The sequence below is a fragment of the Giraffa tippelskirchi genome, chromosome 7 (assembly GCF_054371585.1).
Source record: "Giraffa tippelskirchi isolate mGirTip1 chromosome 7, T2T-mGirTip1v1.2.pri, whole genome shotgun sequence".
In the NCBI taxonomy this organism is placed as follows: domain Eukaryota; kingdom Metazoa; phylum Chordata; class Mammalia; order Artiodactyla; family Giraffidae; genus Giraffa; species Giraffa tippelskirchi.
The window spans coordinates 114,133,813-114,158,157 of record NC_137281.1 but is presented as its reverse complement, the minus strand read 5'-3'; the positions used below and the strand labels follow the sequence as shown (position 1 = coordinate 114,158,157).

Sequence of the window (24,345 nt, the reverse complement as noted above, 5' to 3'; positions counted from 1 at the left end):
GTACTTCTTTATCTTCCTTATAGAACAAACTAAAATGGAAGTACTAGAGTTGAAAGATCTCCAGTTAAAATCAGCCTGCCTTTTACCACTTGAGTAAGCCTGAAAAAGTGAAGTGAAGTGAAAGTCGATCAGTTGTGTCAGACTCTTTGCGACCCTGTGGACTACAGAGTCCATGGAATTCTCCAGGCTAGAATACTGGAGTGGGTAGCCTTTCCCTTCTCCAGGGGATCTTCCCAACCCAGGGATCGAACCCAGACCTCCTGCATTGCAGGTGCATTCTTTACCAGGGGAGCCACAAGGGAAGCCCTGTGTAAGCCTGAGCCATCTTAAATAGACTTTCAAACTCTTTGAGCTTTGTTTCCTTTCCAGCAAAAGCAGAAGTAAGGCCTAGTCCTTGCAAAACTGCTGCACAATCAAGTGAGCTAAAATGTGATTATGCCTAAGGCTTAGCTAGCTACAACGGAAGTTTCTCCCTTTCCTAAGTTCCCTGAAGAAAGATCTCCCAGCAATATTTGGAGTCCTCTATGTTCTACAGGTTCTAACACACCATTTAACATGCAGTCAGTATTCAGAAGATTTAATAAATCAAGTTACTGGGGAAAGAAGCAAAGGTGGGATAAGGAATTCAGACTGGTTGTCAACAGGAATTTGATTCTTTCACAAGCTGTTCTAATTTGTTTTATAAATCTCAGCAGTTTCTTGGATAAAGATTCAAAACAGTGCACCTTAGCCACACAAGCCAAGCCATATCACTTGGCCACTTCTGCAGCAGGAGGATAATGGAGGACAAATCAGGCTTACCACACTTTCAGCCCACAGCAAAGTGGCCGTGACAACACAGAGAGGCTGCCATGGATTTTCTAATTGTAGGATCTAAACCCCTGAGGAGTTCTCAAAGCAGCAGGTATTAATAGGAGTTAGGTGTAAATAATTTCCTATCCTCAATGAATCTTTGACATAAAGCTGCCATGGTTTTATTTCAGTAATAAAAGGTTTTGTTTTTTTTAATAGTAAATGCTTCAAATGATCTGTATTAAATCCTGCAGTAGATTATGCTTTGGAGAGTTGAATTTTACTTGACTTGCCACTACACTGCTTTTGGTTATCAAAGGAGAGTACTAAATAGCAAATCAATAACCAGACTGATCTATTTATAGGAAAAAGTTCAATTACTTTTAATTAAGAGTAGAAAGAAGTAGTCTGAAGACTTGTCATATGTTAGTTATCTCCTTTTACATGATTGTTTCTCCTGACGTACTTCAAAGAGATTTCGGTCAATAAAGGACAGATAGCACTATCATTGAACTACATGAAATTAAATTTCTATTGTTATAAAAAATTATATTGATGATCACCTCAAGATACTACCTTGCAAAGGTGGTAGCCTTTGAATATTTTAATCTAAGATAATAAAAGTATTTTTAACTTAAAGGAAAAAAATCCTGACCTTATTTACTTGCAGTTAAGAAGTCACTTATATAAAATAAAAGAAGCAAACGTCCAGATCACTTATGGGGTTAGGTGAGAAGTTTCCTATTGAAATATTTAGGTAGTCAGAGCAAAAGTGGTTCTCCCGTCTTCCATTCTTTGCTTTGCTTCACGCCAAAACATCTGGCTAAAAAGTGAAAAAACACCCAAATGGCATTGTATAGGAAAACACCTAAATGATTGATTACATTTTTCACTTTAAAGTCAATGTTTTGATATTATAGAGACATGGCCTTTGTTCAATAGGTGTAATCGGTTACTGGCAAAAAGCATGGTTTTACAAAGCCTGTTTTGACAAGGACTAGTTTATCAATCTTAATTTTAATCAATTAACAGTTTTAAATAACAGACCCAATATTGTATGCCCTGAACCCCACTTATTCTGAGTCCTAGGCTGAAAGGCAGGAAAAAGGGAAAGTTTTCATTAGAAAAGACTGCAAACTACACTTTCAAAGTATGCGGAAAGATCAAGGTCAAAGAAATGAGAAACCAGAGGAAACATTTTTAAATAGCTTTAAAATGTTAATCTAAATTGATTGTGCCAGAGTATTTTAAAATAAATGGCTATATGCCCAACATATTACACTAACACGCAATGATTACACAAATTGTGTTAATATTGTAAACAGAAGTAAGTTAGGACATTAGCGGAGTTAGGTACCCAAGATCCACCCAGCTTCTCACATATCCATCTAACCTCACGATCTGTTTCTGAAAGTGAAAGGACACTGATGAGAGTACAGAGACAAAAGATCATTAGTCATGTTCCCCAGAGAACAGTTCAGTTTGGGCAGCCTTCAGGACACAAGGCTAGAACCAAATGACCTGGGAGGTGAGGTATGGGGGTGGGCGGGGGGGGGGGGGCGGGGGGCTGCCTTCTTTCCCGGAATGAAGCTACTTGGATCATTTAAAGGGCTCTGGGGGTAATTCCAAGAACCTTTGATACAAATTAGAGCAGATCTAGTGTTCTAGCTGATTCAGGACCCCAACGGTTATGGCAAGGTATCTCTTCCGCACACCTCAACTGCCTAATTTCCCCAGCCTCCCTTAGTAATACCACCAGGTTTGACTAGCACCTATATCGAATCTCATGGAGATTTTTTTGGTCGTCTTAGGTGTCCTAAGATCAAATTCTGTCTCCCCACTGCTTTCAAACTATTTCTTTACAGATCAAATTTCTACATGTATAAAGACTGCTAAATGGTGTGACTTAGGTGTGTCATTTGATCTTTCTATGGCTCAATTTTCTCATCTCTAAAAGGAGAAAATCAGCTCATCCAGTCGCTGGAAAGATTAAGTGAAATACTGGATGGCTGAAAACCTGATATAGTGCACACTCAAATTTTTACTTGATTCTGATTCTGAATGTAAATCATCAATTCAAGGCAATTTATTAATGCTCTTAAAAAGTTACTCACTCCTTGTTCTGTGTTTATCTGTTCATTTATTTTTCTATTGCCAGTAAGATCCCTTTGTCAAACCATGAGACACACAGGGCAAAAGGATGGGAAAAGAAAGTAAAGATGGTGAAGGTCATCCAGCACGCTGACTGGTCAGAATTTCTGATTGAGACCCTTTCCAGATTCAGCCATGAAGACAGTCTAATGCTGGAATGTTCAAACACACTACTAAAACCTGGCCCTGACAGGGTCTGAGCAGTGGTGTGGGACATACGCTTGGAGAAGAAACTTCAGGACAGGCTTTAAGGCTTTCTGTCATCTTGAGAAAGCAGAATGTGACTTGATTTCTTTTTGTTTCTGCTTGGAAACAAATGTTCCTTTGCCTATCTTTCCTAGGTTTAATTAGTCTTCTGTCTTTCTCAGAATTCAGCCTGTTCATTTGCAAATGGAAGACATCAGAAAGGCTAGTGAGTGTGGGTGTTGGGGTGGGAAGGAGACTGAAGTGTTTATTTTCAAAGCCACGGGGGTCCCCATTTGAAAAAGCACCCAGCTTATCTCAGTGTTTTTGTTTGTATGATTCTGAATTAAAAGGTTGGAGCAATTCATTTAGGAGATTAAGCTGTCTTACAATGGGCCTAGTTGCCCTATTTATTTACTAGTATTGCTAGGGTTAAAAAAAGGTATTTCTACTATACTCATTTTCATTATTCAAGCGCAACAATTTTAAAGGATTCCTTTGGTCTTTGATTTTATTGCCAAGTAATTTTACATTAAAATGATATTTATTTGTTGGTCACAGATAAAAATCACAAGCCATGCATGTAACAGTTTAGGGTTGTCAATCTGTTAAATATGAATTTCAGAAAAATAACAAATTAAATTTCAGTATAATAATGTCCCCAAATCATGGGGCATCCTTGTATTTAAAAAGTATTCATTATTTATCAACAATTCAAGTTTAACTAGATGCCCTATATTTTACCTGGTGACCCTACCAGGTTTTCATGGATGTTATACACATTCCAAGGACGAAAACTGGGAGATAGTCCATGTTATTATTATGTATTATATTTAAACTTGCTTCCTGCAGATCTGAAGTACTTCATCAGTCAGAATAATAATTTCCAGTTAATAAACAGATATACTGACACCTCAGGAGATCAACTGAATTCTGACTACGGGATGAGACCTAGTTATAACCACTAAAGTCCATTCCATTTATGGTAATTTTTCTCATTTAGAAAAAGTAAAACACAAAAGGGACAAATGATATGTTCAGTTGAATTAGAAGTTAATGTCACAAACTACTACATTTAATGACCAATATCATCTTTCATTATGTTACAAAGCAAACATTCTGCGCAAAGAAGAGCTTGAAGCCCTCTGGAGCCCTTGTATATCCTAAGGTTGAAGAGGTCTTTGAACCAATAAATGAGTGTTTTCTCCACAAGAGACTAAACATTTGCTTGTGATGGTAAACAAATAAGCTGAATTTTATATTACACAACTATTTTCATGTGTCTGTTGATAAAAAATAAATAAATAGTGTGTAGTTACTAGATTTTTTTCTTTCAGTTAAAATATCTGTCCACAACTTAAATGTCAGCAAATATTTTCAAACATAATTATACCTATTTTGTACTTAAGTAATTAAATTCTTCCTCTTTGCTCTTGGTCATTACAAATATACAGAAAGGTCTACCTGATGCCTTCCCTACCCTGAGAATTAAATAGTCATATTTGTAGTAATTCATTCCTAAAAGTCCTGAGTTAATAAAATGTGATGAACTAATGAGCCTAGTTGAGCATAGCTTATAGAGTCAATTTCATTATCTTAAAGTCACATCTAATATTTAGAAAGCAAGTTTTTTTTGTACACCTAAAATCACCTTAATTTTTCTTCTCCTTTCTTTTTTCTTTTTCAAAATAGTTACCATCCCAGAAAAGGGGTGGAGGGAGGAGACATCAAATGAAAAGCTCAAATTAACCATCAATATTTGGTGAAGAAATTCGGTTTTCCTATTTACATAAAATATAAGAAAAGTCTTGCTAAGATGTGATTTTGAAATAAATCTCATGTTGGGGTTAAGGCTTGCTAAGAAATGCCACTGAAAGCTGCCACTTGACCCGGAATTCCTCTACAAGAAAAACTAGCCACAACTACATGTGAGACTTATAAGAGAAACTGCCGGAATGTCAACTTCATTTGCAGAGGCCCCATATGGCCTGATCACTCTCCCTGGCATGATAAATCACTGGCAGAATCCTTACCTTCCTGCGTTTGATCTCTTCTCAGCAAGATGTGGTTTTGATGTGAAGAACTCCAGATCTCTTGGGTCAGAGACAAATAGCAGTGGCACTGACCTGCCAAGTGCTAAGTCTCTATTAGACTCAAGTGAAAAGCCGTAAGCTTCTGACAAGTTCCCTCTCCACACAGTTTACCCGACCCACTGTGGTTTTCATGAGCTGAGGTTGACAGAGAAGCTGCCAAAATCCTTTGGCGGAAAAGTGCCAACAAGCCCTTTTTTCCTACCACCATTACCAAGTATTAAAATCAATGTTCCCTAAGACTTTAAGGAAGAATTCTCTTGGGAGTTACTAATCGAATTTCTAGTACTCTACGTGTTCAGTAAACACAACGATTTTTTATTTCCAGTGGATCTTTATGACACCGCTAATCACTCACTTATATAACTAGAGTCATTAACAGAGATTTCTACGGACTACTTTTTGGTAATTATAAGGACATCCTTGGGAAAATATTTTTTAAAACCACTGTTCTGAGTGAAAATCTGGGGTCCCAGAAAGCCTGTAACTAGATGTACAAACAAGTTTGGTATTTTCCTTCTGATCTCATAATCCCAAATCGGGACCCAGGAAATTAGAGTTCTGAAGAGTAAGGGTGGGATGAAGAAATCTTACAATTCATCTAGTCATGTTCATAAATACTAGACCGCTAAAGGAGCACACATCCCTGGCAGAGCTGGGACCAGAACGCAGATCTTCTAGTGCACAGTCCACTGCCTTGTTCACTACTCTACAGCACACCCTGAGGGGCTTCTATTTCAAAGAAAGGAACAAGCAAGTGGGAGTGGAGGAGGGGATTTTTCCATGAGAGAAAGAGAGACAGAAGGAGGGAGGGAGAGGGAATATGTATATGTTTTCTCTAAAGAGAGAAAGCTATTTATTTCAAAACACTTTATCCTGGAATTCACTTTCTAGTCCCAGATTTTTGTCTATTAGTAACTCTGCATATGGATCAGACAACATTTTTTTCTATTAACAGTATTCATCCATTTACTCACTTATTCAAACACAAAGATGTGTGGACCATACTTTGTGCCAAAGCTGCGATGATAACAGGTTTCATGAAAATCTGAATCCAAGAAGTAGCCTAGGCAATAAGCAACAGTCGGATCCCTTGACGTGACATTATCAAACACACAAGTTATACAGCAGTAATAATAAAGATCTGAAATAAATCTTAAAAAACACATGTGAAAGGTTTCTCCCTTTGTGTTCAGAAATTGTGTTCAGAAGTCATTTGTGACTATAAAAATAACAGGCAGAATCACTTCAAAAATTGTAAGACAAAAAATGATGTGAGATTTTAGTTGGCTGTAATGATGACGAGTTCTGAGAAAGCAAAAAGTGTGCTATCATGTTAACAGCTGCATTATTTCAATAGCTATCCCACTACACTCTCACAATTAAAGACACTCATAAATAAGCCCTTCATTAGCTCTCTGTAGAACCAAGTCACTGACTTTACCAGTGTTCATAAAAGCAGAATGTTGGTTTCTATTTTAGCTAAATGTAGTTTATGTACTCACATTTGTACATACATGTCTATGCTCAATGTTGAGCAATCATCTCTCTCCTTGATTTGGATCATCAAGAGTTCCAAAAATCACTGCATTTAATGTACTTTTCTTTATTTCTTCTCTGTTGGAATTCCCGGTAATGATACCAGAATGTGGGCAAACCTCATTAGTCTTCCTGCTGTTTACAAGACAGGATTTATGCTCAATGTGCCGAACACAATGACACATATCACTAAGTGGCTACAACTACCACCCAGGCTTTCATCTGAGAAATTTCTCACAGGGTACAAATACCTATCAGCATGGAGAAACACGGAAGAGCAATTACAGCCAACACGTGTAGTCTTTTAAGAGTACCTAATAAATACCCATTTGTGAAGGTTAATTTAATGCAACCTAGGCTGTTATCTGGAATAGTATATGTCACCAATTCAATCCATTAAGTAATTACTAAATTCTCAAGAGGGCTCACAGAAGTCAAATGTGGTTATTCCAGGTTCATTGCTTCTGGTCTCCCTAGGGACCATTCAGGCCAACAGCTGGAAGAGCTGACTACAAAGGTTCCCAGGCACAACTAACCATTGTTATGAAAACAGGTAAATTGAGTCTAACCAAGGAATGAGGGTCATCACGGGCTTGTCTGAGAGGAATACTTTGGGAAGGAGAAGAGAAGCACAAGTGTGCAAACAGTTTTAAAGGAGATGAAAACGGTAAGAAGAAGGGGTGTCTGGCTGGGAAGTAGTGGATAAAGAGAAATGCTTTCTCTCTAAAAGTGAAGACAGAAGTCTGGAGACTATAACCTGGCTTGAGGGCAATAACTTGACAGTTGTTTCTTTAGATAGGATTTCTGAGCCATTTACAACGAAACATTAATTGTGTATCCCAATCACTACCAACTTCTGTCACCGAAACTCTGTTGAAATTTGAAAACTGCTCTTTATTTCTCTATTCTGAATCCCTGCTGAAGTGACATGGAATAGATGGATCCAAACAAGTCAAGTCTTAGTGAGAAATGGTTGCTCGTAAAAGGCAAGATACAGAATATCCACCCAACTCTTTCTAAGTCAAGTGCCTCTCCCACACCGTTTACAGTCAAGTAACACAAAATGATGGCTTATGCATAGTGGGAGAGAAAAATCTGAAAGACTGTGAAATATATTCACTTTCAACAGTCTCATTAATCCTCACTCCCAAGTGGATCTGAAATAACCATACCAAAGAAAAGCACTTTTTGACTGAAAAAACAAACAAGCAGGTGTTATTAAGGGCCCTGTGTGACTTAGCCAACCAGTGAGAACCCCAAAATACAATTCTTTCCCATAGCCTATGGAATCACATCTACCCAGGTGACTCATATCCCAAATGTTGATTGCATCAATTGTTTTTTTGTTTGTTTGAACACACACTCTTATCTTTATGTCAGGCAGTAATTATGGCTGATGATAGCTATGGCAATATCAACTGGACTTAAGGTTGGGATTTAAAGTCAGAGAACTGGGTTTGGGATTATCTTGTAAAACATTTAGCAGAGCTTTAGGCTAATAATTCAATTTTTTTTTCTTGGTCTTTGTTGTGGTTTTTGTGCTTGTTCTTGTTGTTATGAGGAGGGAAGGAAAAGGATTATTTGAGGCTTAGAAGATCTACCTACAGCTATCGATCCTGGAAAAATTAATTAACGTTAATATGCTTGGTTGTACCACTTATAAAATGGGGATGTTAATAGAATAGTCACATAATAGGACTGCCACAATTATTAAAAGTAATCAATGTGAAAAGTACTTTGGAAACTGTAGTATTAGTAATGAAAGGGTAATATGTTAATTAAGAAAGTATTAATCAAAAGATAATTCATTGCTATTAGTACCTATCAGTGATAAAATATAACAAGTATTCACTCAACAAATACTTCCTAAGCATTTACACTGTAAGACACTAAATTAGAGGCTTCCACATACCAACATGAATAAAAGTTTATAATCTAGTACAGATTAAGAGTAGACGAGTACACAGAAAAATATAATACAAGGCAAAAATTGCACATTTTAGTAGCAGTACAAACAAGTAACAAGGACTTTCAGAGATCATATTCATGCTAAAAAAATAAGTGTTGGGTCAACTCCATTAGGTATTACATAAGTAAAATGCCTAGAAGGACTAGATTCAGTTTTAAGGTTGGAGAATTTCATTCTTCAGTTGGTTCTTTAGAATTAGAGGCACACATGCATGGATCAAATAACTTACGAAATCCAAATACAATGGTAAATGTGTAACACCAGCTTTGAGTTTAAAACACAATGAGTTCAAATATTAACAAAAAACAAAGTGATGTTATTTTCAAGCCCAGCACGAAGGAATAACTTAAATTCTCTAAACTAACAGGATGAAGCACAGTACTGAATCAGTTAATCAAGAAAAAGGTCTATTATAGATGTTAGTTTTCACATTATAGTAATCATCACCTTTCCATTTTTCTCCAGTCCCAAACACAAAGGGCACACAGTGAAGAATTCTGGACCTCTTAATCTCAGTCCAAAATTGCACAGAATATAGTTTTAACTTTCTTTATACAGTAATATTGTTTGATTTTCCTCTATGTTACGTTGTTCATCCTTAACATTTATCTGTATCACTATATACAAACAAATAGCAATTATAGATGAATTAAGACACAGAGGCAAAAGGTAAAATTTGTAATAATAAAAATAAACTTTCAGAAAACTATATAGAAGAATATCTTGAGAAACTTGCAATAAGTTTCTTAAAGAGCAAGTTCAAAATTACTAAGCATAATGGGGAAAAGACAGAAAATCCCTTTATAATTATACCAAAAAAAGGAGAAGGAAGAATAAGCAAAAGGGGAAGAAAATGTTCACAGATTATGTAACTATCAAAGGATTGTAATCCGGTATATATAAAAATTGCTACAAATCAGTAAAGACACACATATATACAAACAGAAATGAGCAAATGATATACTAGCCAATTCACAAAGGTGGAAAGCCAAATAGCCAACAAACATATAAGATACTCAACCTCACAAGAAATCAATGAAATGCAAATTAAAACAGCAATGAGATAACATTTCACACTCAGCAGGTTGGCAGAATTCAGGAAGTATGGGAACTCCAAGTATAAGTGAGGATATAGAGCAGTGGGGACTTTGATATACTGCTGATGGCAATGGAAACTAGTATTATGTGTTGGACAAATATTTGTCAATCCCTGATAAAGCTGTAGATATATCCATGATTCAACAATATCACTCTAAGTATATATCCTAGAAGGTTTCTCACCCAGGCAGATAAGGAGATATGCTTAAGAATGTTTACTGGAATAGCAAAATGCTGGCAGTATCTTACATGCTAATAGTAGAATAAATTAAAACTTGGGTATACTCAAAGAATGGAATACTATGCAACAATGACAATGAATGAATTACAGGTATATCCAACAACATGAATGCATCTTGAAAATACTATGCTAAGCCAATAAAGCAAACTGCAAAGAATATATATGGCATGATTCAGTTCAGTTCAGTCACTCAGTCATGCCCGACTCTTTGTGACCCCATGGACTGCAGCACACCAGGCCTCCCTGTCCATCACCAACTCCCAGAGTTTACTCAAACTCATGTCCATTGAATCGGTGAAGCCATCCAACCATCTCATCCTCCGTTGTCCCCTTCTCCTCCCGCCTTCAATCTTTCCCAGCACCAGGGTCTTTCCAAATGAGTCAGTTCGCATCAGGTGGCCAAAGTATTGGAGTTTCAGCTTCAACATCAGTCCTTCCAATGAATATTCAGGACTGATTTCCTTTAGGATGGACTGGTTTGATCTCCTGGCTGTCCAAGGGACTCTCAAGGGTCTTCTCCAACACCACAGTTCAAAAGCATCAATTCTTTGGCGCTCAACTTTCTTTATACATCCGTACATGACTACTATAAAAACCATAGTCTTGACTAGACAGACCTTTGTTGGCAAAGTAATGTCTCTGCTTTTTAATATGCTGTCTAGGTTGGCCGTAATCTTGGCATAGTATGGTACCATTTATATTAAAACGCTTAGAATGTGAGACAATAGTACACATCATTTATGAATATGTGTGTATGAACATACATACACCAGTGGGAAAGATAAATGCCAAATACCTCTGAGGAAGAAAGGAGAGGAGAGAGGGGACTGGGAGAAGTTCACAGGTGGAGCATCAATGTATTTCTTTAAAAAGATTAGAAGCAAATAGTGCGAACAGTTAAGAACAAACAAATCTGGGTAAACGTATACATGTTTGTTATATTGTCTACACTCTCCTGTATGACTGAAGTATCTGATCTCCTCTCAAGTACGTCTACGAATACAAAGTGCTGCTGATGTGCTGAGCCTGAAACATCCCTTCTTTGAATCATCATGGTGCTTCAAGTACATTCATGTCAAGAATTCAGCATCTTCTATCATGTGCCACATTTATTGGTGTGCATGTCATCATCACACACCCAAGCAGGAATCCTCTCTAGCCTCTTCAGGACAATGCACACATCTATGTATCTTTTCGTGCCAGACAGTGACTAACAATGCTTTGGACACAAGAAGCTCTAATAAGTGATGAATAAATGATGATAAGTAAATAAATTCAGGAAAGCAAAAGGGTGAGCTCTGGCTGCAGTTAAAAATAAAAATAACCCTGAGTAATGCAATTAGATAATCTTCCCTGTGAAAATCAAGTTATATTGGTACATTGGTTATCAGACTCTAAAATATAGAGAATTCACTGGCTTCATGTTCAACCAACCAGTCTCATACTATTTCCTGATTTCCACCCAAAAAGGATTCAGTGAGGGAGTCCATTTTTCACACCTCATGAAATAAGACTTTATGTTATCCTCTGTTGATCTGTAGAGATGGTTCATGACTCTGTCTTCCCAGTCAAGGTCTTTTTATTTTCCCCTTTCCTTCCCTCTAAACCCTCCAGCACTACACATACCTCAGTCCATATGTTTGGTGTTAGTCAGTGATGGGGGTTGCAGGAGGAGGGAAACAGGTGATTTCTGCCTCTTAGTGAGTTTATTAAATTCACACTACTTTGGCAGATCTACTCACCTGGAGGTAGGCTCCATCCTTTCTGTGGGAAGAAACATATTGCTTATACAATTTTTTGACCAAGCTTAATCTCAGAAATCCCTAGAAATGACCTGGGGCAAAATCCTAAGAGTCACTGGACTTGAAATCCAAAGACAGGTTAGAAAAATTAATCATATAGAAGAAAGTGTATAAAACATAATCTTTAATTATTTTTTTTATCTATAATTTATAACCAATATTGGAAACTGTTTTGGTACCCATGATACCCTCAATTCTGTCTAAATAAGGTGTTTTCCAATTTCAACTGGACAATAGGTTTTATCTTTACAGAGATCTAGAAATAAAGAAATTGCAACTCTGGCTCTCCAAAGGTCAGACTGTGGTAAGGAAAGGAAACAGAGCAGATATCTACTTTTGGAGGCAACAGAGCTGAACTGCAGTAAAAGGAAAGCTTCCTTCTATAATAAAAAATTAGAATGTTCACTCACAGACATTCTAATTTTTAACCACATTCTACAGAATTCAATAAACCCCTGTGTTTAGCCCCAGGCTAGTTTGTTGCGAGCCCAGCTAAAGTCTAGATGGTGAAAGCACTCGATTATTATTCCAGCTGGAATTTTCAAAGGCTGGAAGTGTTTTCAAATTATGCGATAAAATAGAGAGTTGTTGTGAATAAACCATTAAGATTTGGAAGGGAAACAATTTATACATAACTCTACCATCTTACAAGCAGACAAACTAGCAAGAGAGAAATGCCAGAGATAAGAAATTCACAATTTGGGTTATCTCATATATCTGAAAGGTAAAATGGAATAAAGCTCAAAGACATGTCTGAAAAGGCAACTAAAAATTAACCGAGGTGACATTATGGCAATCCATTTCTGTGCTTTGGTTTGGTGTCTAAGGGGAAATGACTAGCTTTGAAATTAATTGTCACAGTTTTAGGAAGACTTTCAAAATAGTCACTATGTGGTGCCTTTATTGTTTGGCGGGTGAAGTCCCCCCAAACCGGGAAATCAGGACCACTGAAAGGCTCTTCAATCTTAAATTGTATAAACTAAGATTATTTTCCATTTCAAAAGGCATCCACCTTCTGAGAATGTCCTCCTATGCTATCATACTTCCCAGATTTATGCACCAACAACTTGACAAGATCTTTAAGCTACTCAAAACACCAGAAATGACTCTGCCATCTGACATTCAGGACTGGGTATAAAAGGCATGTTGATGCAGAGTTTTGGCACATGTGTTGACAATAACTGATTTGATCATTAAAATCTTGGCTGGAAATTGTTTGATTCAGTAACTTTTTAGTAATGAGAAGTCCTTGATAGGGAAACCTCCAGTGGGTCCTATTTGATAAAAATCCAGTGTAAACACATAATGATTCCACAGCTACCGAGAATATTAAACCCTTATGACTAATTAGTAAACAATGGACTTTCAGAAAACAGAAAACAGCTCTTGACTATACAATTCCAATCTTCCTTAAAATGGACATCCTTCAATTTGAAGCAAAAATATATTCATCACTTCCCAAAAATGAAATGGAATTAGACTTTGGCTGACTGTCATTATATGCCACTTACTTTTACATACTTGCTCAGTCCTGACAACAACCATCATGTAAGGTAGGCACTACTATTACCTCAGTTTTGACAGATGTAGAAATTGACACTCAGTGAAGAAACTCCCTGAGAGGAGACACCGTTCATATGTTGGTTACTATTCCATCTCTAGAATCTGGCACCGTATTTGGCACTATGTGGTGAATAAATGTTAAATGTGCACAGCACTAAGAATTACAAATCTGACCTAGATTTGAACAAGGGCCTATTTTTAACCAAGAGCCTTTCTTTTTTCTAAGTAAGTCAAGGGCTTATAAACTTAATGTGGGTCATACAGTCCTGTTGTAACTACCTGACTCTGCCATTGTAGTTACAGCCACAGACAACATGTAAGTGAATGGTTGTAGATGTGTTCCAATAAAACTTTATTTACAAAATCAAGCAGAGTCTACAGTGTGCTGACCCCAACAAGCTGTCACTAACTAAAAGATAAAAAAATAAACATCAATATTTGTATTCCATTATCCAACTGAGAAAGACTTGAGAGAAAACTGTATATGTTGATATTTGAGATATTTTTGTTTTGGTCATGGATTGATCATCAGGTTAATCATCATCTAACATGAAAGAGAACTCACTATGCACTCCTGGCTTTTCTCAAGCCAGGCTGCAAGAAAATCAGAACATGTTCCTCAGAAGGCTTTTTACCCTCATACAGAAAAACTATAATTTCTCATTTTATAGAAATAAAGGACAAAAGCACCTCAGCAAATGATTCCATATGATTCCTGCCTATTTAACCGAAGGCATCAGACAGAACCCAGAAAAATTACCTAATTCAAGTTCTACAATGAAGTTGTTTAGCTTCCCTGGGTTAAATGGAGATGATACAAACATAAGAAAGCTGTCCAATTATTAAAAGTATATTTTTGAAAACCCGAGGTCTCCTATAAACATGAAATTTGATTAACAACTTAGGATCAAGAAGAGAATCTTGATTAGAGGTTTAGAAATAACCAAACCTTAAAGAGATAATCCCTGGGATAGATAAGAATCCTGCCCTAGACCTAAAAGAACCCCCCACAAGCTCATAGAAATAGCAAATAGAGTCATTTAAAGTCAGGAAATCAGAGGTGACAAAAAGGAGTTCCTACTTAAGAGGACTCGACCAGTTCATATTCTCTCCGTGTTTCCAACAGAAGCAACACATAAAAATAAAGATTTAAACTTCTCAAAAAAAAAAAAAAAAAAAAGCATGAGACTGTTAGGAAAAGCAAAGTGTATGGTGAGGCAAGCTCTATCAATTTTTCGTAAGTCAAGGCCAAGGTCTTCCTTATCAATTATTCCTATTTCTTCCTACTCTGTGTCCTTCAAAATGTTTTGCAAGGATCTCAGATACATATGAAAGTGCTAGGTAAGCTGTTAGGCTCCATCACAATGTAAGTGGCATTATAAATGTTATCATTATCATTATTATTACATTGATCTACTACTACTACCATGCTGATAACCAAAATTTGGCATTCCATCTTTCTAAAAAGGCCCTAAGCTCCTAGGATGCTTCTGCCAGAGCCCAATCAGTGTAATGAAAAGCACTATTACAGGAAGACAGCCACTTAAAAAATTCTTTGAACTGAACTGAAATTGATCCCAGAAAACAGTAGATGTTCAAGAAAAGGTTGCTAAATGAATAAATAAAAGAATAAATAATAGTTGCTCAATGCACATTAGCTCTAATTTTCAGTTTATTGCCTTCCATTTTTTTTTTCTCTTCTAGTTCCATGGGTCAGTTCTCCATAACCCTCTTCTTCCCTATGAACTAGCTCTCCACAGTATCAAATCCCTCCACAGTATCAAATCCTGAAGGAAAACAAAACACTACTCTTTATGGTAGTGTTCGTTATGGGCATAACCTTTCATTGAAAAAGTGATCAACAGAGAGACGGCACAATGTCTGTGTGTGTGTGTGTGTGTGTGTGTGTGTGTGTAGTGGGGAGTTGGGGCAAGGAGGGACTAACAGAGCCAGAAAAAGATGATAGAGACAATAGAGAAGGTAGGGGTGGGATACAGTCCGAAAATTTCCAAAGATCTGGGAATCTGGAAGAGATCTTCCCTGAAGTTAGGGGCAGTCAGCAAAGTGCAAGCCTTGGTTTTATCATGTGTATACTCGTACAATATATTCAAATATACAAAAATTTAACAATCAGACTGATAAAACAGGAACAACTCAGAAAAATCTTTAATCCATAAAGGCACAGCTAACAACAATCACACTCACTCCTGTGCAAGCCGTTAAGCAATCTTCTCAGGATACAAGGAAAAGAGTGCACATTCTCCTGGCCCCAAAGTGGTCCCTTTGCTACTTCATGTTGATGGAGTTATCAGTCTTTCTTGACTAACAGTCTGCAGTTTTTTTTGTTTTAACATATTCCTTTAAAAAGAATCAGTTTTAAAACTTGTTGGGGTCTAGCTTGCTATATTAGGAAAATAAAATTAGACATATTCAAAAAATGGTACTCTTGATCATTAAGTCTTAAATGGGTGTTGGAATTTCAGAGAGATAGGCTTATTTTAAAAACTAGATGTAATTGCCTGAGAGTCAATACAAAACCACGAGTTTAGCCCTTTCAGCATTCTTGGGGATTGAACTTTAATTTTGGAGCATTTTCACTGGACAGACAACAGCAGTAACTTTTATTTCTTATGGTCTCCTTTACTCCCCTTTTATAAAAAATGTAAAATACTTTTAGAAGAAAGAAATGGTGAAAAATATTAAAAAATAACATCACAAGTGCAAGTTTTCTGAATGCATGGTACTTAAAATTCTCAAAATATAACCATTTACATGTAAGTATGACTCTACGGGTCCCCAGATAATATTTTAAAATCCTATTGTTACATATCCTTCACTAAAATTATTCATTTAACAAGACAAAAATTATTAAGGATCCATCTATATTTATCTGGTACCATTTTCTGACATAAATACTGTATTTCTTTCCTATGTGTTATTCAACAAGCTCTCTAGCATAATATTTTAGCTATTGCCTTTTTAAAAATTCCTAATGAATGCGGTATCACTATTCTAAAGGACCAACTATTGTACCTTGTTCATGCTTCTGCTTAAAATCACTAATATAATTTCCCTTGCTTCTGATAAGTGAATTTTTTTTAAAACTCTCCATTAATCTTATTTTCCTTTCAAGTAAAAAATCACGGCCCAGTACCCTAGGCTATCAAAAGAGCAGCTTGTGCTCTCCGTGCTAAAGATGCTGCTTGCCCATACCACTTGTCTCAGAAAATTCAGAAGTCTCACTAAAGGGCCAAGGAGCAAAACTGCTGGGAATGTTCACAGATACCTGATTTTACAAGATTTTGTGAAAAGAGCTTGCCTTTACATTAGTATTGCTCAGTGTTTATGAGGGTTGTTTGTCAAGCCTAAAATAAGATGCCTCCTCCCCACAAATTAAAGAATCAAGTTACGATCCATTATTTCATTTCTGATTGTTTTTCTTTGTAATAAGTGGGAAAGTGGATACTGGATAAAAGTCTCCCCTGAGCTAAAGGACTCCACATTAAAGGCTTCAATTAGCTATAAATCAGTTGTCTTTCCTACTGGGGCACAACAAGAGAAAAAAGGAAGCGGGGGTTGTCAGAGAAAAAGAGAGCTGGAAAAGCTTCCAAATTAAATTCCTAGATACCTACTGCAAACCTAAAACTCCATTCAGGGGCCGTGAGGAAAATTCAATCCAAAGTAAGACTAAAATCAAACCCTCCCCAATCTGAGGTCCCCTCTCCAGCACAGCTCTTGCATCCCGAAACCTTTTAAAGAGAACCTGAAGAGGTTAGGGACCCTCATAAAAAAAAACTCGTACGCTATAGGCTTTCCTTGCTTGTTCCCAAACCCGGAGAAGTGCCACACATTGGCACCATTGTTATACAAACAATGCCTAAATGGTTGTAACCATTAACGACCTCTCATTAAAAAGGCTTTCAAAAATTTGTCACACCATCTAAAAAGCTAACAGGTACATTAAATCCATCTAAATTGGCATTCAAAACACGAGCCACCCTGCTTTTTATCCTAAAATTTAGCGGGTAAAATTTCAATATTCTGATGGGTTTTTAAAAATATTTCTCTTTCAGTCCTTAAGACAAAACCAAACAATTCGTTCCTGGACAAAATTTAGTATATCTCGTAATAAGCATGATGGAAAACAACTTTAACCGTGTTGCGTGTGCGCAGTATGCGTTTAGGTTGAATGGGCGATGTCTGGAGTAGAAATCAACGGAAAGGAATAGAAAATCAAGACAACTGTAAAAGGAACTCCAATAAACATCATTTTAAACTGCATCTATTTATCTCACTCCAATGCCATAACATAACCTCCCCTGTATGTGTAATCAATATATTTATTCTATGTCCAATTTGTGGAAAGTAAATTCTACTTACATTAAGGTAGCGAACGCATTTCCTTTTTATGTTGTGGTGCAAGAAAAAATAATTCCTGCTTGGGTAACCCGAGATGTCAGAGTTCGTTATAAAAAGCATTTTTTTTTCAGTTCAGAAGCGAACCCGTTAATATGCACGAATTTAAAGACTTCTCAAGTTTTCCAGGAAAACTGCCACTACCTACAAAATTCGAATAAAATGCTGATATTGGATCTACTGTACTCAGAGGCCAGGTTTCCATGAAATCTGCAAAGGCGGCCGCAGCGCTGTGAGCCTGGACAGCCGCTGGCCGCGCCCCGCTAGGGCTGCGGGGTACCCGAGACGGTCCACTGAAGGTGGACGGCCGAGAAAAGACGGCCAGACTGCTCGGCCAACCCGGCCGGGAACCCTTCGAGGAGTGGAAGCGGTGCCGACGCCTTCCCCGCAGTAGTCGGGGCCCGGAGAACCGGACGAGGAGGCAGCGGCGGACGCGGTTTGGGAAGCAGCCGTTGACGGCGACTGCCAGCGCCGCGCGGCAGGCTGGCGAAGGCAAGTCCCCGACGCGTCCCAAGACCCCGGCGGGACTTGAGAAGCCCCAACGCCGAGGACCGGGTATCCCTCTGCTGCGCGGGCTCGACGGGCTTGCCCGGGAGTCCCCGGCCCCACAGCCCGTCACGCCGGCCGCAACCCCTAACAGACCACGGAAAGGAAGGAAGGTTCTAGAAAGTCTCCGTGGACGGCCGGCCCGCCGCGGTGCCTTACCTTGGTGTACTTGATCTCGAGGTTGGGCGTGGGCGACGGCAGGAGGTGCAGGGACGCCATGAGGGCGGCGGGGTCGGCCTTCACCTCGCCGGGCATCTCGATCTCACTGGAAGTCATGGGGGCGGGCCGGGGTCTCGCTCGCCCGCGGCGTGGGCAGTGCGGGCTGTGCGCGCGGTCCGAGAGCCGGGGGCGCGCTCGCCTGTATATAGGCAGGTGTCAAGCTGGGGCTCTTCTTATTGGACGTGAGGGCCGAGGCGCGGGGGGCTGGTCCATCCTACCTAGGACGCCCCGGCGTAGCCCGGATTTACATAAAGCCCGCCGCCCAGCGCCGCGCGGCTCGGACGCTCGTGACCCACGGTCAAGTGCGCCCGCCGCCCCCCTTCACCCTGAGCACCCGCGACCGCGGGGACCGGCCCACGCGGCCGCCGCAGTCCTCGACGGCGGGAGCGCAAACTTGCGCCACGGCCGCGCGGGGCTCAAACGCCGGGACTGGCCTCGCTCCGGCCGGGGCAGCGTCGGCGGGAAGCACACCTTGGCCGATGTCGGGCGCCCGTCCCGGCCCTGGAAGCGGAGCGGGGGGCTGGCGAGGGGACCGGAGCGGCCCGGCGCTTACTCGGCCCCGAGAGCGGGACGCGGTGTCGGTGGGAGAAGCCCGGGCCCTGAGGGGTCCGGCCAAAGAAGCGGCAACCGACGCTGCAGCCGGCGCAGAGATCCCCTCCCGCCCCGGACCCGCGGAAGCCCGGCTCTCCTTCTCTCCCGGGGACTCGCGGGACTCCCTTCGCTCTCCTTCTCCAGCCAAGGGCGCCGGGCCCTCCGTCGCTACCGGGTTCCCGCGCAACCCACTTCCCGAAACGCGCCCCGAGGTGCGCCGTGGCCACAGGGTCGGAGACGGTTAGTGATGAGCGAGTTTCTCGCTCCACTACTCAAAAAGAGTGTCCCCGCAAGCCTGTCGACGCCGCGCGGCCCTCGCCGGGACTCTCCCGCCCAGCTGCTGCCCTCTGCTGGTCGGGACCACCCCGGGCGGTCTGGGCTGCGCCGGGAGGACGGGGCCTTAGGAAGATGGGGCTGCTCCGCGGAGTTGCAAGCTGCGTTGGCTTTTCTGGTCCTTCCTGATCCCTCTTTCTAGCGGGAAACAGGGACTCTCCTCGTCCCAAAACACACAAGGATACAACTAGTTTTGTTTTTCTGTAGTTCTCCACGCTAACAGCTATCATGCTGCCAGACATTACGCTTCTCACTGAACTGCCCCCTTTAGAGTTGAGCTCCCTAATTTAAGCCTTTTCAAAGCTCCAACAGATCTAGTTCTTGGAACTCTAGAGGTCAGCATGTAGGTCTACGTCAAGAACACAGAGATCCCCATCTCACAATGGGCTTTGGGGTCTGTGGTCTAAATCTAGGATCCAGATCAAAAGACCTTTTTGTAGGTCACTTGCACTCTCATTGTAAGCCTGACAGAGGTCTACTGATTCTTTGGATTTTAAGTGTCCGCCAGAAAAGATCCTGGCTTAGACACTTTCAGTAACTAAAACAGCCCTATATTTATTGCTTGGAGAAGGCAATGGCACCCCACTCCAGTACTCTTGCCTGGAAAATCCCATGGACGGAGGAGCCTGGTACGCTACAGTCCATGGGGTCGCTAAGAGTCAGACACGACTGAGCGACTTCACTTTTACTTTTCACTTTCATGCACTGGAGAAAGAAATGGCAACCCACTCCAGTGTTCTTGCCTGGAGAATCCTAGGGACGGCGGAGCCTGGTGAGCTGCCGTCTATGGGGTCGCACAGAGTCGGACAGGACTGAAGCGACTTAGCATAGCATTAGCATAACAACAGTAGAAATAGACTTAAATATATCATTTCAGTATTAGGTCTAAAGAAATAACTTCCAGCCTCTCAGAACCCAACATATCTACATTAAGTTACCAGAGTGAATTGCGGGTTGTTTGTGTGTGTGTGTTTTGTTTGTTTGGAGAAATTATGGACCTTAACTGAGGATCTGACAAAGTGGTGAGATTTCAGTTCACAGGGGCTCTCAATGACTAAAGATTATGCTTTAATAATAACAGTATATGTTCATGAAATAGATGAAAACCTTAGAGGGTTAGAGATACAACTGAGAGATTAAAAAGTAAGGTTAGTTGAGAGAGGGAGAAGTCTGTAGTGAGGGAAATCAGTGGTGCTTGTGGAACAATTCTACAAACATGTTTTGAGTGCTTTCTGATGCAAGGCATTGTGTAGAGACTGGGTTACAAGTAAGACAGACAGCTCTGGACTCTAGTGAACTTAAACCCCCCACGGAGAAGGAGATGTCTATGAGAGGCTGTGGGGAAAAGTTATGGAAAGAGCATCCACAACACCATCTGGGTGCCCCACCAAGGAAGAGGCCAGCTCTCTGGGGAAACTGACCTTAGAGGTTGGCCTTAAAAGGAAGGTCAGCCTTCAGCATGGAGAGGACAGAGTAGGCAGAAGGGTCCACAAGAGCAAAGGCATGGAAATGTGTAAATGCTTTTTAGGGACATCGGTGGTGCTGAAGAAGCAGCAGATGAGGCTGGCAAGGCAGTTGCTTCAAGGTTGTAAGGGCCTTAACTCGAGATACTGAGAAGGACAAGTCATCAAAAGATTCTGAGGAAGAGAAAAGGGAAAACTGTATAAATTAAACTGATGAATGAATATGGTCAAGAAAGACTGTTGCAAACCAGAAACCACTGATTTATATTCTCCTCAAAGTATAAGACAGAGATATTCACCCTTGACGCCCCTCTGGTGTGCTAACTCCAGTTCCATCACTGTGGCTGGAAGGAAAGACATGATAGAGTTATCAGCATTTGTTACACAGTGCATGCGTACTAAGTCACTTCAGTCGTGTCCAACTCTGTGTGACCCTGTGGACTGCAGTCTGCCAGCCTCCTCTGTCCATGGGTTTCTCCAGGCAGGAATACTGGAGTGGATTGCCATGCCCTCCTCCAGGGGATCTTCCCAACCCAGGGATCGAACCCATGTCTCATTATATCTCATGCATTGGCAGGCAGGTTCTTTACCACTAGCACCACCTGGGAATCCTAGTGAGGAAGAGCAATAAACAGATTCCCTTCTTATTTGGGCCAGAAAGGAAGGATCTCTTGGCTTCTCCTAAACATTTTCAAAACATTTCTTCTAAACAGTTCCATTTCCGCTGACTACTTCAACTGTAAAATGAAGGTAACTTTCCCAAGCTCTCTGATTAAGGGACATTTTCTCTTCCTGAGCTTACATTTTGTTTCACTTTTCCCCATCTTTTACTATAAACTTATCTTCTCATAGGTTTCTAAGAGTTTTTTTGTTGTTTGTACAGTCATTCTCTTTTCCCCCTATCTGCAGCTCATAATTGTGGTCTTTTTTTGCGCAAATTCTTAATTCAAAACGGGGGACAAGATTTAGCAGAAAAGAATAGTGAATTACAACTACTTCAGTCTTGTTGGTTTATATTGGTAGAATTTATTCTTCTGTTACTTACTTTCAAAGCTGCCTTAGCAACTCTTCTCATATTCCTGTTGTTTTCTCTTGTTTTATTGTCCTCTTATTTTCTCCACAGATTTTACAGTGGTTGAGGTAGCAGTCTTTATCTTCAGGTTTAACATTTTGAATGTAAGTCTTTCCTGATTTAGCTAAGGAACATTTTTTCCCAACTTTATAATGTTTCCTTCCTCCACCCTCCCCCATCTGTAATTATTTATTGTTTAGGATACATCTTGGTTAAAGCCCCCTGCACAGGGGAACGTACACTACAGCATGCTCTATTTATTTCCTTGTGAAAACAATTTATTAGGCCTGGTGGAGCCAATATCCTGGAGTCGTAGAGGAGAAAAATAAATTCTTGCCTCATATTTCCTCACCTAAATAGCAGAATGCAAAGTTGTAATTTTCAGGCATCAGCTTTATGTGAAGCTTGACTTTAGGTATGAAACCCTAACAATTTAGGCTTCTTTTCAGATTACAATTAAGGGGGGAAAGTATCTGTTAAATCGAGAAACATCTTTTAGAAGTCAATGAGGGAGACTAAGTAGAGCACAGATATTCCTTCCAACGAAGGAACACTTTTGGTTTTGGCAATAGCTGAATGTCCAGCTTGAACGTCACGCTTCCATGTTTAGGCACTATTTCAGCCTCAGGTGGCCCTGCTTAATCGCCCCCTGTTCCCATCACTAACCACACTGACAGCCTACCTTTTCTAACAGATACACTTGCATTTTAATTTATCTGCAAAAATAAATCACACACTATAGCATTTCCTTCTTCTGGGTTAATTGAATCAGTTCCTTAAATGTCTGTAAGTCTAATGATTTGAAAGGAGCATGGTGTTTGAAATATTTAAAAAATTAGGGCCCTTGGGTTGTATGCAGAATGATCTCAGTGCTTATTTCAGATATAAGGGTTTCCTAATGATCTCATTCATCTCAAATGGGATATGTCTGGCTACTTCATTTCAAATGTTTCCTGAAAACTCTTAACAGGAAAGCTTAATGTAAGGAATATTTACAGAGAAATGGTATTTAATACACTAACAAAAGCTTATAAAGAGCTTTACATATTTTAATCCAGAAATGCTTAATGAAGTATTTTGGACCCATTATGAAATCTTCTATAAAATAAATTCACTTACATTTTTTTATTTAACGTGAATATTAACTTTTTATTTGGGATCTAAATGCTCACTTAATTATTCTTTTCCTTCCAATATCTAGAGGAAAAAGGGGTGAGATTGTGGCACTTATTAACCATAAAAATTCTCTACATATTAATTCCCTATGCCCAATGTGGCCTCTGGTCACTATATTCTATGAAAAAGAGTATTTATAGTTGCAAGGAGTAGATTCCTAATTGGTCATGACTCCAAAAATCATGTTTTGATGCAAAACACAATTCTTTCCTTTTAAAATATATATTCCAGCTTTTGAGAACCTCAGGAGACCATTTTAAAAGTGGAAACTAGATTCCTCTTTGTTGTAAAGCCCAGTTCCACCTCATATATGTTTTAAAGGCTTAAATTTGATTGCAGAGATGAGCTCATAATCTTTATTAATAATCACACTTAACAGGCATAGAGAAAAATTAAAATCTCAGTTATGGAGTCTTTTCAGATGGCCCTGAGGGAAAAAAGGCATTAGCTCCCTCTGCAGTTGATGGTATGTAGGTGCAAGTAAATATTGTCATTTAAAAAGCAATAGCTTGGATTCAATGTATGCATCTGATACTGGTAACAACTCTTTTGTTAGATGTTACAGTTTTAATCTGAATTACTTTAGAGGAAAAAAAATACTTGAGATTCAGACAAATTTGACACTGCAGTTAGACTATCATCAAAAGATCTTTTGTGACCCTTAAGAAAAGAACAATAGGGTTCATTAGCCAAATTTACCATAAAAGGTGCAGTACTTAGAACCCTACAGATCATTCACATGCTAGATAAGAGAAGGTAATATCCCAGAGCAAGTCACATGGGTGTGTGGTAGATTGGAAACAAGTATTATTTCCAATTCCTCATTGTGGGTGAGGAAGAGTTACTAATGGGCAAGCCCCTGCATTTTTATGTTTTCCTTCACCCAGATAAGTGCTTGGCATGTAACTAAGCTAAATTTGCTCTTCTGTTCAATCCCTGGGTTGGGAAGATCCCCTGGAGGAGGGCATGGCAACCTACTCCAATATTCTTGCCTGGAGAATCCCATGGTCAGAGCAGCCTGGTGGGCTACAGCCCATAGGGTTGCGAAGAGTCAGACACAACTGAAGTGACTGAGCGTGATGCATTTTTACATATAAACTT

General features: G+C 39.7%; 2 protein-coding genes and 1 long non-coding RNA gene across 8 annotated transcripts in view; 2 read left to right on the top strand and 1 right to left on the bottom strand.

Moving 5' to 3' along the window:
- The window catches only part of ALDH1A2 (aldehyde dehydrogenase 1 family member A2), a 119,232-nt gene extending 100,295 nt beyond the window's left edge, over positions 1 to 18,937 (bottom strand). For 3 of the 5 annotated variants that reach the window (XM_081510079.1, XM_081510082.1, XM_081510083.1), the window contains exon 1: positions 18,550 to 18,937. In XM_081510079.1, coding sequence (XP_081366205.1) covers positions 18,550 to 18,666 — 117 coding nt within the window. In that variant the 5' untranslated portion in view covers positions 18,667 to 18,937. Of the gene's footprint in view, positions 1 to 17,808 lie in introns of all 5 variants that reach the window. The other 2 variants (XM_081510084.1, XM_081510081.1) reach the window with 2 other exon arrangements.
- Positions 18,481 to 24,345, top strand: part of LOC145513510 (uncharacterized) — a 44,972-nt gene continuing 39,107 nt past the window's right edge. For both annotated transcript variants that reach the window (XM_081510094.1, XM_081510093.1), the window contains exon 1: positions 18,481 to 19,440. In XM_081510094.1, the coding sequence (XP_081366220.1) occupies positions 19,089 to 19,440 (352 nt within the window). In that variant the 5' untranslated portion in view covers positions 18,481 to 19,088. The remainder of the gene's footprint in view (positions 19,441 to 24,345) is intronic.
- LOC145513515 (uncharacterized) lies at positions 20,685 to 23,204 on the top strand. Its single transcript, XR_014059459.1, has 2 exons — positions 20,685 to 21,746; positions 22,120 to 23,204. It is a non-coding gene; the product is annotated as an uncharacterized LOC145513515 (long non-coding RNA).